This window comes from Cervus canadensis, chromosome 6 (genome assembly GCF_019320065.1).
Source record: "Cervus canadensis isolate Bull #8, Minnesota chromosome 6, ASM1932006v1, whole genome shotgun sequence".
Classification (NCBI taxonomy): Eukaryota; Metazoa; Chordata; class Mammalia; order Artiodactyla; family Cervidae; genus Cervus; species Cervus canadensis.
The window spans coordinates 11,247,065-11,260,806 of NC_057391.1; the positions used below are offsets into that span (position 1 = coordinate 11,247,065).

The 13,742-nt window shown below is 42.6% G+C and overlaps 1 protein-coding gene and 1 long non-coding RNA gene across 7 annotated transcripts in view; one reads left to right on the forward strand and one right to left on the reverse strand.

Annotated features, from left to right (window-relative positions):
* Positions 1-13,742, forward strand: part of LOC122443044 — a 46,717-nt gene that overhangs the window by 15,252 nt on the left and 17,723 nt on the right. The window lies entirely within an intron of this gene.
* Positions 12,299-13,742, reverse strand: part of PARP16 (poly(ADP-ribose) polymerase family member 16) — a 36,923-nt gene continuing 35,479 nt past the window's right edge. For all 4 annotated transcript variants that reach the window (XR_006269879.1, XR_006269878.1, XM_043470808.1 and 1 more), the window contains one exon: positions 12,299-12,605. Coding sequence is in view for 2 of the 4 variants with exons in the window: in XM_043470808.1 (XP_043326743.1) it covers positions 12,498-12,605 (108 nt within the window). In the remaining 2 variants the exon portion in view is untranslated. The remainder of the gene's footprint in view (positions 12,606-13,742) is intronic.

Genomic DNA, 13,742 nt, shown 5'->3' on the forward strand with positions numbered 1-13,742 from the left:
CGTGGGAAGGAGAGGCCAGAGACCCTGTTGTAGGGTTTCCTCAGAGGCGGGGTCCCAGGCTTCTGACCAGAGGGAGGGAAGGGGGGAGTGTGGTGTGGGGGCCCAGCACAGAAGTCCGGAAGGAGGAGACGACAGCTCAGTGGGCAGCCTGGGCCCCACCAGAAGGGAGTCTAGGAAGAGTGGAGGCCACGACCACCACCGCAGGGAGCGCTGTGCTGTCCAGGTTTGTCTTCCAGCTGAAGGCACGTTACGTGTAGGCACGGGGACGCTCTCGGGCGCCTAGAGCCGGGGCTGTGGCCTCCAGGGAAGCATGGCCAGCCTCAGCAAAGCCAGAGGGAGACAGCTCAACCCCAAGTGAGCCTGCCCCCCCCCCCACTCCCTGGTAACCAGGGTGCGAAATGCAGAGAAAGTGAGCTATGGGGGTGCCCCGAAGATCTTTTGTTGCTGTCGTTGTGCCGTGCAGCATGCGGGATCTTAGTTTCCCCAGCGGGGATCACACCTCCACCCCCCACCACTGTGCCCCTTGCACTGGAAGCTGAGTCTCAACCAGGGAAGTCCTCCAAAGATCATTTTGTCCAGAGTTCTTAATCTTGGGTCCATAGATGACTTTGGGGGAGCAGAAAAGTATATATACCATCTTGAATGTGTGTATCTGCATTTTTCTGGGGACAAGGCCCATGACTTTCATCAGATTCTCAGAGAAGATTCAATAAAGGTGATTTAGTAAAGAAATGTTCCCAGGAGAAACCAGTTAGGGAGAAGGGGAAGCAGGATGGTAGGGGAAGGGGAAGAATCCAGGAAAGAGTGCCATTTTGTGTGAAAACACATCCTGACTGGCAATGAAGTCAGGAATACATAGTAAGTCCCCTACATACAAACTTATAAATTGCAAACTTTCAAAGATGTGAACGTGCCCCTGTATCCCAGCTGTTGTACTGTACCACTGCAATTTGATGCTATAAAATTAAAAATATCTTCTTTATTTTTTGTTTGTTTTTATGTATTATTATTTTTTTAATTATTATAAATCTATTACAGTACAACACTATATAGCCAATTAGTTGAGTATGTTGTTGGACTTATGAACAAATTGGACTTATGAATGCACTCTTGTGATGGACCTCTTTTGTATGTAGGGGACTTACTGTACTCAGGCCAGAAAAAAACAAAAGCTAGAATTGAGAGGGCAGTGGATTCTCACCAATGAAATTAGCTGTTAGTCTGAAGACATTGTTCGAACTTAGTGAGCTTGAGCCTCAGTTTTTCAGCCTCGTGGAAATGGGACAACATTTAGAAGTCCATGCTTACATTACTAGCTGGGGGAGGGGGGGGGGTGCCTAGGACCACTTTTATGGCAATAAACTAATGTTGACTCGCCCCATGAGGCCAGGCCTGGAACTACTTTCTCTAAACTAGTTCTGAGTAAAGTAGGTACCTGAATAAAGTCAGGGGCTCTTAGGGAAAAGAGAGGGGGAATAGCCATTGGGTAGCCATTGGGAAGCAGGGCCTGCTTCACTGTGAGAAGTCTTGTGTGAACTTGAGCCAAAGGAAACACCTTAGTGCTTGGGGAGGCAGGGGAGTGGGAGGAAGAAGAATCTGAACTCATTTCTGAGTCTGTATTCAGGTTCAGCTCCTAAATTGGCCCACTGAACTCATGTCTGAGTCCTACCAATGGAAATAGTGTGATAAAAAAAAAAAAGTAGGATTTCAAGGAGCAGATAAATCTGCTTTGGGGACTCATAAAGCAAAAAGAAACATTTCTTCCTCCACAGAGCTCTTTGCCTCAATCAAGGCAGGAAAACGTAGATCACAGGAGATGCCCTACCGGATGCCCTGAGGCTGTCTGTGAGTCCATAGGAGCATTGGCCTGTGGACCCAGAAATACATCAGTGGGCTTTGCAGAGACCAGAGAGGGTCCTCACCCACCTCAGTGGGTAGATGCAAAGAATGGGTGAAATTTGGTGCTCATTGTTTTGTTTTTATTCATGTAGATCCATTTATATCCTAGGCTATTGAGGCCTGCAGAGCCCAGGTTCTAAGAATGAAAAATATCTCTTGCATTTGGTAATTAGTAGATTCTTGGTAGTTTTAGAAACAGAAGTTTCAGTGGGGTGATAGGGGCTGAAGCCAGCCTACAAAGGATAAAGAAGGAAAGTTGGGAGGTGAGGAAGTAGAGACATTGTTCATTACTCCTTGGATGTGGAAAGAAGAGAAGTGGTTACATGGTGGCCAGAAAGGAGAGGAGAAGATTCTTTTTGGAATGGAAGAGACTCAGGACTTCCCTAATGGTCCAGTGGTTAGCAGTCCACCTGCCAATGCAGGGGACACAGATTCAATCCCTGGTTGCAACCACTGAAGCCCTAGCTCTAGAGCCCATGCTCCACAACGAGAAGCCACCACTACGAGAAGCCCCAGCATGGAAATTAGAGTAGCCCCCACTCGCGGTAACTAGAGAAAGCCTGCACGCAGCAACAAAGACCCAGAGCAGTCATAAATAAATAAATAAAATTTAAATAAGTAAATCAAAGACTCTGGGTTTGTTTTTTGTTTTTTTAAAGAAAAAAAAAAAAAGGGATGGAAGAGACTTGAGCAAGTTGTTGGGTTAAGGAGAAAAAGCCAAGAGAAGGAGGTCTTATAGATATTAGAGTGAACAAAGGTGATGGAGCAAGATCCCAGAATTATGGGGAAGAATGTGTAGAGCTGGGCATCTTTCTCCAGCATGACTCAGCAGCCTAGCCAATCACAGGAGCAGAACAGGTGGACTCCAGGTATAATACAAGGATGGGCTGAGCCCAAGTGGATAGGAGTGCAAGGGAATCAGGAGTGCTGGGGAGAGAGGGACTCAGATGACCCCCCAGAGGTTCAGACTGGGAAAGAAGGAAGCATGATGAGAGGGGGCAAAAAGACTGGACCAGAGGTCTCCAGGAAGTTTGAAAAGGTCAAAGAGGAGATGTAGGGGGATTAAGATTGTCCACAAGCAGGAAGGTCAAGGGCTGTGTTAGGCTGTAGGATTTGACATTAAAGATTTCTGAGCAAGAGCATCTATACCCAAGTTATTTAACTTCTCCAAGCCTCTCAAGCTTCCAATTCATAAAATGGGACTAGAATTCCCACTCATAAAAATACTAAAAGCATTTTTTCTCTCTGGCAAAGCATATAATTGTGGTATCTTGGACATTCAGGCTCTCAATATTTGTAGAAGGATGAAGGATCATCTGTCACTTCCCCTCTATGGACCCCACTTTCCTAATCCTTACTGATGGTTTGCTTGATCCATCAGTTACTGAGGGAGGTGTGTTAACATCTCCCACTGCATTATGAATTTGTTTTTATTTTGCTTTCCTTGATTTCTCTTTTTGCTTTATCTATTTTGAAGTTATTAAATACATATAAATGTAAGATTTATTCCATCTTATTGATGAATTAGACTTTTTAATCATTATGAAGTGACCCTGTTGTCTCTCATAATGCTTTTTTTTTTTTTTTTTTTTTTGGTCAAAGTCTAATTTGACTAAAATATATCATCTTTGCTTAGTATTTGGCAGATTTTTTCATCCTTTTACTTTTAATCTTTCTGTATTATATTTTAGATACACCTCTATAATAGCTTATAGTTGGATTCATTTACCTTGTCTAACTTGGCAATCTTTTTCTTCTTCTTTTTAAAAAATATTTATTTATTTATTTGGCTGCCCTGTGTCTTAGCTGCGCCATGGGGGTTTTTTTCCCTGATCAGGGATCATATCTGGGGCCCCTCTGCAATGGCAATGTGGAGTCTTAGCCACTGGACCACCAGGGAAGTCCCAGAAATATTTTTCATCTAACTGAAGCATTTAGTCCATGCATATTTATTAAAATACTGATACATACACAGACACACACACACACATATATATCTATGTGTGTATATATGTAAATGTATATGTACTTATTAATTTGTATTTTTCATGCCTTTTCTTGATTTCTTTTTGTATTGTTTCTTGTTTTCTTGATTATTTTTTCTTATTCCATTTTTCTCCTTTACTAGTTTGCAAATTATACTTGTTTTTGCTATTCTTAGAGGTTATACTAGAAACTTTAATGTGCACATTTTGCCTGTTTGACATTAGCCAATATCTTTTCTCTTAAATAAAACAAGGACCTTAGAACTAATTCTAATCACTCCCCTTTTAGCTTATATATGACTGCTTTTATATATTTGAATTTTATCTTTTTTTAAGCTCACAAGACATTGTTAATATTATTTATACAATATTTGTTTTTACTGATACAGGTACCACTTTCTTTGCTCTGCAGTCCTTCTTGTCTTTAATTTCTTCCATCTGGAATCACTTTCTTTCTGCTTGCCAGTGGCAAATATAGTTTTGTTCATCTCATCGTATCATTATTTTTTACTTATTCTTAAAATATCTTTTCACTTGTTTTAGAATTCTTGTCTGACAATCATTTTCCCTCAGCACATTAAAAATACAATTCTACTATCTTCCAGCTGTTAAGAAATCACCTGTTTTGGTCTAATTGTCACTACTTTGAAAATAATCTCCTATTTAAGACTTCATCTTTGGCAATCTGCATTTTCACTGTGATATGTCTACTTGTGGGTTTCTTTTGATTAATTCTTTTGAGGATTTACCAAGATTCTTGAATGCATGAATTGATGGATTTCTGGATGAATCTCATCCACTAACTGTTCCAATATTACTTCTGTCTCATAATCCCTCTGCTCTCCTTCTGAAACCTCTGATTATCTGTATTTTGGACCATCTCAACCTATCCCCCATATCTTTTAACTACTGTTTCATATTTTCCATCTTTTTATTTCTCTATGCTGCACTTTAGAGAATTTCTTCAATTCTATCATCCAGTTATAATTTTATTGTGCCTGATACAGCCAATTGTGTCTAATCTTCTATTTAACACAACCATTGAATTTGTAGATTTAGTTAAGATATCTTAAATTTCTAGAAGGACATTCTAATTCTTGTTCAAATATACTTGATGCTTTTTCAGGGTATCTTGCTCACTGATCAAATTTTCAACTTTCTCTTCTACTCTTTCAGCATTTTAAACATGTCATTTTATACTATTTGTCTGATAATTCCAGTATCTAAAGACAACACAGACTTGTTTCCACCATCTGTTGTTTGGTGATTTTCAGCTAGAAGCTATTTGGGGCTTTCTCTGTGGGAATTCTTGAGACTTGGGGTGAAGGTGGGTTTTTCCAGGAGTATTTGCATTTGATTTGCCAGATTCTCACGGTGTTACCAGACTGGGACCACTCTAAATTAACTGCTGGACTGAAATTTTTCAGACCACCCAAGTAGTGTGAATTTGGGCTTCAAATGACATAGATATGCCTTACAGTTGTGAATTTGCAGGGGCTATTTTATTTCTCCTGAGAAGAGGGACGTTAAGATAGGCATTTTTCTTTTCAGTCTGTTGGGTGGTAGTGGTGCTTTTATCTGGTCCATTCATTCACTGAAGTCCCAATCTTATGCAAGAAAGGTCTTATCAGACTTCCCACCTTAGAGACAGCTTGAGTTTCTCTCAGCAGTGTGCTGGAACTGGCTCCTACCAACTCAGAAGAACCAAATACTTAGGAATTTGGAGTGTCAGTTCCTGGTACCATTGAGAGCTTGAAACTGGCTATGCTAGGAATATTTGCACCTTGGAAATCAGCAAACACTAAAAATAGGGTACTTTGTCTTGTTGGAGAGCCAGTTACTACTACAACACTGATTTCTCTCATATCACCCCATTCTATATGACCAAGTTCAAGTTTACTGAGTTAAGAAATAAAAATAATAAAGTGTCACTTGTGCAAAGTGAAAAAGCTGTAGGGATCTGCTGTACAAGATTGTGCTTATAGTTAACAGTATTGTACTGTACACTTAAATTTTGGTTAAGAGGGGGGACTTCCCTGGCGGTCCAGTGGTTAAGAACTCACCTTGCAATGCAGGACACATGGGTTTGGGAACTAAGATCCCATGTGCCTTGGAGTAACTAAGCCCAGGCACCACAGCTGCTGACCCTGTGGGCCACAGCTGGGGAGTCTACGAGCCACAGTGAAAGATCCCTCGTGACGCAACGAAGATTCCACGTGTGCTGCCACTAAGATCCAACACAGCCAAATAAATAAATAAAATTTGTTAACAGCATAGATTTCATTATGTATATGGGAGAGGTTAAGTGGTCTCCACAGTATAAACAAACAAATACATTAAAAAATAGCTCAACTTACCTCTCTGGATTCTTGAGTTTTAGGGGCTGAGTATTCCTCATTTTCTTGCCAGCTCATCAGTGCATTAGAAGTTTTTCTTCTCTTTTATCCAGAATTGTTTGCAGAAGGAAGCTTATTTAGGGTATTTTGTCCATCTTTTTACTAGAAAATGAGGTGTTCTCAGTTTTTTAATCTAGAAATTTAGATTGCTGTGCTAAATCAGTAGTTCTTAACACTTTGGGGACATAGGCATTTAAAAAACTTGATAAAAATGACAGCCTAGAGACCCTCCCCCTAGGAAAATACACATGCAGGGGAAATGTATGTTTTTGCTCCCCTGAAACCATGCATGGCCCAAGATTAATAACCCACGGTGACATGAATGCACGCTGAGTTTCTTGCCAGAGCTCATTTTTTATGACCCCGCCATGCTCTCTGCTCTGGGCAGAGTTTCTGCGAGTCTTCTCTTGGCTAAGTATGAGTACAGACTCTTAGACTGGGGCTTCCAGGATCTCCAAGATCTCTTGGAGCAGGAACAACTGAGACTTACCAACAAAAATTTATACAGAGCTAAAGCAAAGGCAATATTCCCTCAGCCAGACCTCTCCACATATATTCATTCAATACATCTATTGAGTATTTCTTGGACCCTGTTCCAATCCACTTCTAAGTAACAAATCATCCCAAACTTATATGTAATAATAACAATAATGATCAGTTATTTAATAACAACAATCAGTTATTTTTTCATCTCTCATGGTTCCAGGAGTCACTGGGTTCAGCTAGGCAATTCTCACTCAGGGTTTCTCAGTCAGAGGCTGAGGCTGGAATCACCTCCTCTAAGCTTCCCTCAGTACATGTCTGCCAGTTGATATTGGGTATCGGCTAAGTTCTCAGTGGGGCTTTTTGCTGAAACACCTACCTGTGCCCTGTCTATGTGGCCTGGGCATCATCACAGCATGGCAGCTGTTTCTGAAAGGGAGCATCCAAAAAGAAATCAGGCCAGGAGGAAACCATACTACCTTTCATGACCAAGCCTTAGATGTCATACTGAATTTCTTCTGCCACATTCTGTTAACTAGAGGCAAGTCATTAGACCAGCCCATTTTTTTTTTTTAGACCAGCCCATATTTAAAGGGAGGTCAACTGGACTCTATCTCTTGATGGGAAGAGTATCAAAAAATTTGCAGACATGTTTCAAAACTACCACATACTCCATTTGTGTGCCAAGCACTGTACAAGGCACTTGTGATAAGAGTGGTAAGTCATACAAACCCTCCCTTATGGTCTAGTGGTAGAGACAAACACTAATAAAATAATATTACAAATATGTACACAACTGTATACTCTGAGAGTACTATGGAAGATGAGTACGGGGAGCCATGAGAAATTTATTACACATTAGTATGACCTGGACCAGGGACTCAAGGATGAATTCCCTGAAGAAGAGACATTTGGGTTGAGATCCAAAGTATTAGTTGTTGCTAACTCCATGAAGTGAGTTGAAGAAGAACCTTCCAGGCAGAGAAAACCATAACCATGACCCTGCAACGTAGGCAAGGACCTGAGAGGCAGCCGGTGTCCTTGGAGGCAGACAGCAGAGGACGAAGGTGTGAGACAAGGCTGCAGAGGTGGGCTGAGACCAGGCCCCTAGACCTTGTAGGTAGGCAAGAATATTTGTCTTTGGCCTAAAGCTGCAGGAAGCTATTGAAGGGCCACTCACTGGGGCGTGACATGAACAGATTTGTAACATAAAGGTCACTTTGGCTACAGCATGGATGACCCCTGCCAGATGCTGAGTCAGGTCTGGAAGGGCTAGGAGATTCCTGTCCACAGTACATCCCCTCTCCGTAACAGTCTCCCACACACATGCTCAAGCTAAGAGCAGCCTAGGTCCTATGCACCCTATACTTGACATCCTTGGTCCCTCTTCCCAGGCATAGGGAGCTCTGCCAACTTTTATTACTTAATTAGTCACTTCTTTAGTCTGTCAATCAGCTGGTACAGTGGGTTGAATAATGGCCCCCAAAAGATATGTCCACAGGCTCATCTCCTTGTTTGGGGGAAGAAAAGATCTTTATGAATATAATTAAGCTAAAGATCTTGAGATGAGGAGATCATCCTCGATTTTCTGGGTGGGCTCTAAATCCTATGACACATGTCCCTAGAAGACTGAGGCAGAGGGAGATTTGACATCGACAGGAGAGGAGGAAGTACATGACCATGGAGACAGAGACTAGAGTGATGAAGCGCAGGGCAAGGAACACCAACAGCGGCCAGAATCTGGAAGAGTGACAGAATGCATTGTCCCCTGGACCCTCCAGAAGGAATATGGCCCTGCTGATGCCTTGATTTCAGCCCAGGCATCTGATTTTGAACTTCTGGCCCCCCAGAACTGAGCTAATAAACTTTTAGTTGTTTAAAGGCACCAGTTTGTGGTAATTTGTCACAGCAGCCATAGGAAATTAATATGATTGGTAGTTTCCTAGTTGTTCCTTCCTGAGGAACTTTACCGGCGCCTTCAGGGAATCTCCAAGTGTTGGAATGCCCAAGGCTATTTTCAAGCTTCTTCTTCGTTTATTCTCTCAGGGTGACTAATACTCCACTCAGACCCTTCTCTTGAAGTCTAGCCATCTTCACAGGTAGACAAGAAAGAGGACTCTGGTTCCATTCCCATCTCTACCCCCAAGTCTTCCTGACCAGGCAACCCCAGCCACTCAGCACTCAAGTTGGAAATTTGGTAGCCATCCTGGATCTCTCCATTTCTCTCATATCTTATAAGTCTGTTAGTGCATTTGTATTTAGGTCTCAAAATATTTCTCAAATATGTCTGAAAAGTGATAGTTGCACAGTCGTGTCTGACTCTTTGCAACCCATGGCCTGTAGCCAGACAGGCTCCTCTGTCCACGGGATTTCCTAGAGCAAGAATACAGGAGTGGGTAGCCATTCCCTTCTCTAGGGGATCTTCTCGATCCAAGGACTGAACCCAGGTCTCCTGCGTCACAGGCAGAATCTTTACTGTCTGTGCCACCAGGGAAGCCCCTCCTCTTCACTTCCACTGTCACCAGTATCTCTCACCAGTACGGCTGTAACAGTCTCCTAAACACCCGCAGTTCCTACTCTTACCCACTCTCCCACCCCAGCCCCTTCTCCTCATAACAGCCAGAATTAATTTTAAAAAATTAGATCAGGTTTCAGGTTTTTTGAGCAACTTTACTGAGGTATAGTTAACATACAATTACACATACAATTGGATACAATTGGAATATCCAATTTGATAAGTTTTGACATATTGGATACACCTGTGAAATTATCAGTAATCTTTATAACCTTGAGTTGGGCAGAGTTCTCAGATATGTTACAAATAGTGCTAACAATAAAAGAAAAAACAACAAACTAGACGATTAAAATTAACACTTGCTATCTAAAAGAAACCACTAGGAAAATGAAAAGATGGCCACCATTGGGAGAAAATATTTGTAAAATATATCCTACAGAGGACTTATATCTAGAATATACTTTTTAAAAACCTATTTTTAATAGATCTAGAATACATTAAGAAAGAATAGACCCAGAATACATGAAGAAAGAATTTGTATTAGAATATACTTAAAAATACAAATGGATAAAGAAGTTGTGGTACATATACACAATGGAATATTACTCAGCCATAGAAAGAAACACATTTGAGTCAGTTCTGATGAGGTGGATGAACCTAAAACCTATTATACAGAGTGAAGTGAGTCAGAAAGAGAAAGATAAATATCGTGTGCTAGTGCACATATATGAAATCTAGAAAAATGGTTCTGAAGAATATATTTACAGGGCATCAGTGGAGAAACAAACACAGAGAATAGACTTATGGACATGAAGAGAGGGGAGAAGATGAGATGTACGGAAAGAGTAACATGGAAACTTACATTACCATACGCAAAATAGATAGCCAAAGGGTATCTATGCTGCATAGCTCAGGAAACTCAAACGGGCTCTGTATCAGCCTAGAGGGGTGGGTTGGGGAGGGGGATGATAGGGAGGTTCAAAAGCGAGGGGATATATGTATACCCACGGCTGATTCACAGAGAAGGCAATGGCACCCCACTCCGGTACTCTTGCCTGGAAAATCCCATGGACGGAGGAGCCTGGTAGGCTGCAGTCCATGGGGTTGGGAAGAGTCAGACATGACTGAGCGACTTCACTTTCACTTTTCACTTTCATGCACTGGAGAAGGAAATGGCAACCCACTCCAGTGTCCTTGCCTGGAGAATCCCAGGGATGGGGTCGCACAGAGTCGGACACGACTGAAGTGACTTAGCAGTAGTAGTATGGCTGATTCATGTTGAGGTTTGACAGAAAAAACAAAATTCTGTAAAGCAATTATCCTTCAATAAAAAAATAAAAAAAAAAACAACAAAGGAAAAAATATATGCAGCTCAGTAAGAAGGCACAAAAAAATATTTTATTTTTAAATGAGAAGGAGTTTTAAACAGACACTTCTCCAGAGAAGGTACACAAGCAGCAAATAAGAACATGAAAAGTGCTCCTTGGCTATTAGGGAAATGTAAATTAAAATACAGAGATACCACTACACATCCACTTTTAGGAAAGCTAAAATTAAAAGACTGACCTTACCAAGTGTTGGGGAGCATATGGCATCAGCTATATAAAACACACTATAATTCTCCTACTGATAGGAATGTAAAATTGTGTAAAAACTTTCAGTAACATTATGGTACTTTCAATAAGAACAGACACTCTTGTCTCATGAAGGAAAGTACTCAGTCTTTAACCATTAACTATTATATGTTAGCCTTTAGTTTTTCATAGATTCCACATTGAGGGACTTCCCTTCTTTTCCTACTTTGCTGAGGGTTTTTTATCAAACATAAGTGTTGAATTTTGTCAAATCCTTTTCTTGCATCTATTGAGGTAAAGTTGTTTGTTTTTCCCTTTTTCAGTTTGCTAATATGGTGAATTACATCAATTGATTTTCAAATGTTTCTTCAAGCTGGCATTTCTGGGTTTACCCCCCTTGGTCATGATGAATTATTCTTTTATACATTGCTGGGTTTACTTTGCTAGAATTTTTATTAAGTTTTTGCATTTATGATCATGTCTGGTTTTGGTATCAGAGTAATGCTAGTCTCTGAATTAGTTAAGAACTATTCCTTCCTTTTCAATTTTCTGAAGGATTTTATAAAAATTGGTAATTTTTCCTTATGTTTGGGAGAATTCACCAGTAAAGGCATCCAGATCTGAAGTTTTCTTTGTGGGAATATTTTAAACGACAAATTCAATTTCTTTAGTGGATAGAGTGTTATCCAGGTTATCTGTTTTTTTCTCTTCTACCTCAGAACCAGCATTAGGTGCTATTTATCTATTAATTGGCCATGTGGCATGTGGCATAGTTCCCCAACCAAGGATCAAACCCATGCCCCTACATTGGAAGCACGGAGTCCTAACCACTGAACCACTAGGGAAGTCCCTATGTATTTCTTCTTGAGTATGTGTCACACTTTCGCTTAAAGTCCTCAGGCCTTCCCCTCACACCTAACTCCTTCCTGTGGCTTACAAGGCCTGTCTGGTCTGCTCTGGCCTCCTCTGCAACCTTAGCTTTATGCCGCCCTCTGCTCACTCACCACGTTCCATCAAATCAGTCTTATTATTCCAGGGTGACACCAAGCTCTTCCCTGTCTCAAGGCCTCAGCATTGCTTTCACTCTATCTGGAAAGTTCTTCCACAGGCTCGCTGAATGTTTCCTTTTTTTTCCCCTCATTCTCATTCCCCAATTCTCAGATTATGCATCTGGGAGGTCTTCCCTGACCATTATATCCAGGGTAGGGCCTGATGGCTACTCTCTCCTATAGAATCCTATTTATTTTCTTCATAATACATACATATATCACACCCTTGTGACTTCCCTAGTGGTCCACTGGTTAAGACTCTGCACTTTCAGTGTAGGGGGTGCAGGTTCAATCCCTGGTTGGGGAACTAAGATCCCACATGCTGCATGGTATGGCCAAAAATTTCTTTTTAAAATTTTAAAAATTAAAAACAAACAAAAATACACACACACACACATCACTCTGTCATTGTTTTATTTGCTGTCAGCTCCCTAAGAGTAGGAATCTTGTCTGTCTTGTTCACTACTGTATCCCCTGCACCCAGCATAACAGTGGGTACAAGAAAGGTGCTCAATTACTATTTGTTGAATACATAGATTTATTGGTCAGTCAGGCTGCGCATCAAGCAGGCAGTGAGTCTTCTGGGAGCTGGCCAGTCAGCGTTTCTCGATCAGCCTGCGGTGAGTCAGGTGGGCTTTGAGCGGGCCGGTTGCTCTGTGGGGTAGGGCTGTGTGACTGATGAGTTCCCCTGTAAGGTCAGGATTCTGGGGGACACAAAGAAATGAAAAGCTGAGGCTCACTGCCAAGAAGCTGCTGGCCGCCTGTCTACTTGGAGGCTCATGGCTCCCCACCACCCAGCCGGGAGGGGAAGTGAGGATGGCACAGGGTGACCAGGGAGAAGGTTGCAGAGCATGACCCAGCCTCTGGCAGCTGCTCCTCAACAACTGCTGCAGGGCTCCCAAACGCCATAACAGCCTCACCTGGCGACTGCTGTGCTTAGCAAGAGCCTGTTCAGGAGACACAGAGAGAGTTTTGTGGCTTCTTCCCCACCCCACCTCCCCTGAATTGGGCTCTCTGCTCATGGAAACTCCCCCAGTGGACCTGGCTGTCTGGCCCCAGGAGACAGGCAGTGGTGCGTGGCGCCAAAGCCTGCTGTCCACAGGGGCAGGACACGGGCCTGTACTTCCAGAGGCCACTCCTTGCAACCGAACCCAACCTAGGTGCCTCTCTCCATAGACCAAAGGAGACCCCGCTCTCTGGTTGAGGAAGGGGCCTTGCATGGAAGCAAGGGACTGCACAATGAATCCCAAATTTCCCAGGAACACCCCCGGCTGTGAGATCATGGATGTGGCTGGAATCCCATCACAGACGACCATGTGTAGAAGGGTGTCAGAACTGCCTGCATGAGAAGCAGCTGTTCGCGATAACTGGACAGCCGTACTGAGACCGCTGGCGCTCACTGGGCCTTCGACCTACTCACTGACAAACTGCATGCCCAGGAGGCCCTCCTCGGGTGACCTCACCCTCCTCGCACACCGGTGAGGGAAATGAGCTCAGGATGGCCACCAGAGGCGGTCTGTTTACTTACAGAGACCCTGGCCGTCAGCAGCTCTTTGACCAGACATTCCCCGTCCTAGCCAGCATGAAGCAGAAATTTCCTTAAACACATGATTTTGGGCTCAACCCACTTGTGCCCTTGTTTTCATTTTTTTTTTTTTTAAGAGGAAAATTTCCAGTTCTGGCTCCAAATAGAGCAGCCCAGCGATGATGGGGGGATAACAAAATAACTCCCAGAGGGACTTGTGCAGTTTAAGTTGCTCCTACCTGTCCAGTCACCTCTGGAGCTGAGAGATCAGCAAACCAGTTCTCCATCACCCATGTGTGTGTGTAGAAGGGTAGGT